The sequence below is a fragment of the Labeo rohita genome, chromosome 8 (genome assembly GCF_022985175.1).
Source record: "Labeo rohita strain BAU-BD-2019 chromosome 8, IGBB_LRoh.1.0, whole genome shotgun sequence".
NCBI lineage: Eukaryota > Metazoa > Chordata > Actinopteri > Cypriniformes > Cyprinidae > Labeo > Labeo rohita.
The window spans coordinates 20,377,472-20,382,413 of record NC_066876.1 but is presented as its reverse complement, the minus strand read 5'-3'; the positions used below and the strand labels follow the sequence as shown (position 1 = coordinate 20,382,413).

The following is a 4,942-nucleotide window of genomic DNA, read 5'->3' as shown; positions in this document are numbered from 1 at the left end:
TGTATGTTCATCTTCCGAACACAAATTATGATATTTCTGGTGAAATCCGAGAGCTTTTTTGTTTTTCTCTTGTGAACGCACTTCTTAGACTGACATGGCAGAGAAGAAATTGTTGAATAAAGTTAATTTTTGTTTTCTTTCTGTTCAAAAATTAAGGTTGAACCACTGATGTCACATGGGCTATTTTATCGATGTCATTGCTATCTTTCTGGACTTTGAAAGTGGTAGTTGCATTGTTGTCTACACAGGGTCAGAAACCTCAAATTTTAAGAAAAATATCTTAATTTGTGTTCTGAAGATGAACGAAGGTCTTATGGATTTGGAACGACATGAGGGTGAGTAATTTAATTAATGACAAAATGTTCATTTTTAGGTGAACTGTCCCTTTAAATAAAAACAAAATAAAATAGATCATTACCAAAAAGCTGAGATGCAAATAAGGCAATTTACACCCATAAGAACAAGGAACACGTTTAATAGGATTTTTTTTTACATCTGAAAACAAATCTTTACAGTAAAGTGCTTTGTGATGCTACATAAGATAACAAATGCATGCAAAACTTGTTGAACCTCAGCATCCACGTAATGAAAATAATACCTTCAGTATTACCAATAATACCAATAGTTTTTGGCTCAAAAGAAATGTAGAAAAACAATGTGTAAGAAATTAGTACTTGGCACAGTGTTAATGATTTGTAGATTCAACCACAGTACTATTAACTAAAGTACAATGTTACATGATAATTAAACTTTCACATAAACATTACCACATACTTTAAGTGCTTGCTTAATCACATTTAGCTTCGAATGTCTTAATAGCTGCTTCAAGAGGATCACATGCTGGTTTAGGAAGGTCAACCGGAGTAAGACGAGCCTCTTCATGAAATCTCCATGACATCTGGTCACCTTTGAGTTGTTCAGCAGGTATGATGAAGTTCTCAAGCAGCAACTGCTCAATCTGCTCTCGTTGTAATGTGAAGATCAATGCAGAGGTCGTCAGTCGTGTTTTAGGGGGTGTGAGTGCTGCAGCAACACAGGTCTGGTCATGAATACTGATGCTGTCCATCGACGAGCACCTCTCTCTAGAATTGGTGCTGCCCATTTGAGGACTCTTCTCCTTGGATGATTTTGTTGGACTTTCATGCTCACACTCGTACATAGAACTGCGGTCAGGTGATCTTGCGTTTGTAAGTGTACTAACAGACTCGTTGTCATCTGAAGGAAGGCTGCTACCGACTGTAACAACATCTTCTGATGCAACTTGGATGGGTTTTAAGCGCTTATTCTGCAGGCCGTTCTCTCCAGAGTAGGAGTTGGTGCTCAAGTCTAGAAGAATGCAGTCAGAGTCTTGATCTGTCTCACAATCCCCATCATCCTGACTAAGTCGGCTTATTTTTGACTCTGGAGAGTCGAACACCACCCCGCGAGACTGTGGACGCAAGGTTCTCTGAAGCATGTTTGTTATGCCATTTGTGGAGGTCTGAATATTAGAATTGGTCATCATGTAGTGCTTGACCGACTCTGGAATCACCACCTCTTTGGGTTTTTTCTTGCAGGGGTTTAGAAGAGAAGAAAAATAAGGCAGACAGTTGCCCACAATGGGCACCAATGAGATAGGACGCAGGGCTGACACAAAGTCCTCCAGCTCCTGGTAGGAAGAATGGTCCGAGTAAGGCACCACATAGACATTAGGGTGAGAGGAGACCATGGGGCGACTGGTGGGCAATATAGCGATGGTAGGCTGCACTTTATTCCACGCCTGGAGGTTGGAGGCGTTGATCATAGACTGAGCGACCACACGAATGCGGCCCGCACCAGAGTCAGTGGTGAAAACGTCAGGGAGCTCCAAAACACGCAAGGTTTCCAGACGCTCTTTATCCACTTCCACCCATGTTTTAAACTCCATAGCCAGCTCCACCAGCAGAGACTCTTTACCCAGAGAATAAAGACCTAATAGTAAGTAACAGACTCATTAATAATTGCAATGGAGATTCATTGAGATTAATTAACTTTTCACAGTATATTTTCTATCAAAACATCTATTGTATAAGAAATTAAGGTTTTTAAGGAAAACATTCCAGGATTTTCCAGGATTCTCAATGGGAGCCAACGGGTTGAAAGTCCAATTTTTCCGAAGGTCCTGCAGCTTCAAAGGGGTCTACACGACCTCAGCCTCAGATGATTTTAAAGTTGGAGGAGAAAATGAGATTTAACTAACTTTTTGAATCAAAGTACACAGACTAAGAACTAACCACACATGACTTTTCCAATGTGATTACATAATGTGTCAAGTCGAGCAAGTGCAAGATGAGCATTTGCAGTTTAGTTTCTTAGAAAATGACCAATCGTTTCGCTAGATAAAGCCCTTATTCCTCGGCTGGGATCGTGTAGAGCCCTTTGAAGCTGCACTGAAACTACAATTTGGACCTTCAATTCATTGGCTCCCATTGAAGTCCATTATATGGAGAATAATTCTTCAAAAACCTTAATTTCTTTTTGACTAAAAGACAGACATGAACATCTTGGATGACATGGGGGTGAGTAAATTATCAGGAATTTCTCATTCTGGAAGTGAACTAATCCTTTAAGACAAAATTTTGAAGGTGTGAGAGTCTCACCAATAACCACAGCGTAACCAGGATAAGCCCTAATGATCTCTTTAATTTGCTGAGTGGCTCGTTGACGAGAAGGTACAGCTCGAGTTGGGTCACAGTTTGTGTTGTCCAGATACAGCACATCAATGGTAGTGGTGTTCCTCAGACATTGCTCTCTGAGCATAGATGGGGTGTATCGGAAATCACCTGAGATAAAACACAATATGTAACTGAGATTCAATAACGTTCTGCCTTAAGAAAAATGATTAGGTTATTGCGCACTTCCATAATATTCATAATTTTCTCCTCCCACACTCACCAGTGTAGAGTCTAGTGCCAAAGTATCCCTCAAAGAGAAACATAACTGCACCAGGACAGTGATTGGCATCTATTAGAGTAACGGTCAGTCGTTCTTTTCCAAGATCGTCCAGCAACAGCATGTGAGCTTCCCCAATCTCCAATGGACGAATCCATTTCTCTTTGACCTGTGGAATACAACAACAGGACACAATTTGTAATTCTTTAATTTAATTAATTTGTAAAGTTGAAGCCGTTCAGCAGACAAGCACAGTGCAGTTCAAAAGTTTTTTCTAAATTCTATTCTGCTTATCAAGGCTGTGTTTATTTGATTAAAAATACATTTTTTACATTCATTTTCTAAAATGAAAATGAAAACTGATAACTCTGCATATCAATAAACACTGTAATAGCACATACATAGTAATAAAATAGCACTGGTAAATAATAATAATAACAATACAATTATAATTATTTCTAATTTTCCCCAGACCAGTCAATTCATCCGCTTGACCTCACCTTAAGTTTGAGCTGGAGCAGTTTGGCAGTGAGAGGTGAGCAATAAATGGGTCTGTGACTCCAGGTGGATGAGAGGCCAGAGGTGTGATCCGCGTGCATGTGAGACAAGAAGAACAGACGGACGTGATGGCACTTGCGGAGCTGCCAACAGTCTACAGCTATTGGAGTGTCTGGTAGGACTTTTCCGTTCATTGTGTCCTGCTGTGAGGAGTTCAGACGTTACCTACTGCTTATTCCTAAAGGGATCTGTTAACAAAAGCTGTATTTTAGTTTCACTGGATTTGCTGACGTTTGAAAAGCGTCATTTCTCTAGCAGCGCTGTCAGAAATGTAAATAAACACAATATTCAGTATGCACTGGCAAGGTAACGATGCAACTGACAGCGTAAGCAAGCAGCGCTAGCAGTAAACGAATAGCGGCATCGCACTAAAGTTACGCTTTGTTTTCGAAGAGACACAGAGTCAGACAAAAAAGGATAAATGTAACAGCATGCTTGCCAGTTATTGTTCATCCGAGTGTGTTAGCAGGCCGGTTAGCCTGGCAGGTGATGATGTGGTGTATTTGTGCAGATGAGCGCCATGCTAAACCCGCGCACTGAGCTTACGAGGGTCGCGGTATGTTTACAAATTCAAAAGATTTCAGCGCGCTTTGAAAGGCACTCCTGAGCTCTGGCATTTGCGGCTGGTTTGTCCGCCAAAAAATACGTTTACTGTCCACGCCTCCATGTCGCGCACGAGCTCATGTGACGTCACTGGCTTCCGCAATGTGCAGATTTTGCGTTTTTTTGCTTGAGCTCAGCCCAGAAATTGCCATAGAAACCACTGCTTCCACGTATCATAATTTTTTAGATTATTGATCATAGTGAATGATATTAAGCGTCATTCAAACTTAAAATAAGGTGCTTTTAAATGCCGCTTCGCTTCATTTGTTTTTTTTTTTTTTTTGCTTCATGTATGTTTATGGGGGTCTTTCTTTCTTTTCTTTCTTTCTTTCTTTCTTTCTTTCTTTCTTTCTTTCTTTCTTTCTTTCTTTCGTGTTTGTACTTGGCTTTGTTGGACAGTTGTGGAAAGATGAGATAAAATCACATAAAATTCACATATAATGTGGCTTTTTAAATGTATTATTATTATTTTATTATTATTATTTTTTATTTTTTTATTTATTTATTTTTTTTACTTTAAATTGAATTCTGTAGCTAACGACTGGCAGGTGCTGTAAGCTTACCGATTTTTGCTTTACATTTAGTCAAATCAGTTTGTTATATCTGAGCTATATATTTAGATTTTTGTTGTGTATTTTGATTTTGGTCATTATCTTAACTCAAAAGTATGTGATCTTGGAATATAATTTTTAGGGTGGCAAAGGGGTGGCATGAGGTCTATGAGGGGTGGCAACTCCAAAGAAAGCCCCCATGCATAGTTTTTGGGGATTTATAGACCATTTTGCTAGATGTAAACAACACTGGTCCAGAAGTGCTTCCTGTTTTTTTTGTTTTTTATTTATTTTTTATTTCACATATACAAATACATCTT

The 4,942-nt window shown here is 39.2% G+C and overlaps 1 protein-coding gene across 1 annotated transcript; it reads right to left on the bottom strand.

The window, feature by feature from the left end:
• Positions 1 to 459: 459 nt before the first annotated feature.
• Positions 460 to 4,161, bottom strand: dclre1b (DNA cross-link repair 1B). The gene is made up of 5 exons (XM_051118243.1): positions 3,908 to 4,161; positions 3,411 to 3,656; positions 2,914 to 3,079; positions 2,619 to 2,801; positions 460 to 1,950 (listed from the first exon to the last, which is right to left on the bottom strand). The coding sequence occupies exons 2-5, from the start codon at positions 3,600 to 3,602 to the stop codon at positions 788 to 790; spliced, it is 1,704 nt and encodes a 567-aa protein (XP_050974200.1). The 5' UTR covers positions 3,603 to 3,656; positions 3,908 to 4,161; the 3' UTR covers positions 460 to 787.
• Positions 4,162 to 4,942: the final 781 nt, after the last annotated feature.

What these genes read in the sequence shown, in the direction of transcription:
- dclre1b (XM_051118243.1), bottom strand. Translation starts at nt 3,602, where the DNA reads ATGAACGGAAAAGTCCTACCAGACACTCCAATAGCTGTAGACTGTTGG. An exon ending in TGGCACTAGACTCTACACTG is followed by an intron (nt 2,802 to 2,913) that starts GTGAGTGTGGGA and finishes GTTTTATCTCAG; the next exon opens with GTGATTTCCGATACACCCCA. An exon ending in TGGTTACGCTGTGGTTATTG is followed by an intron (nt 1,951 to 2,618) that starts GTGAGACTCTCA and finishes ACTTACTATTAG; the next exon opens with GTCTTTATTCTCTGGGTAAA.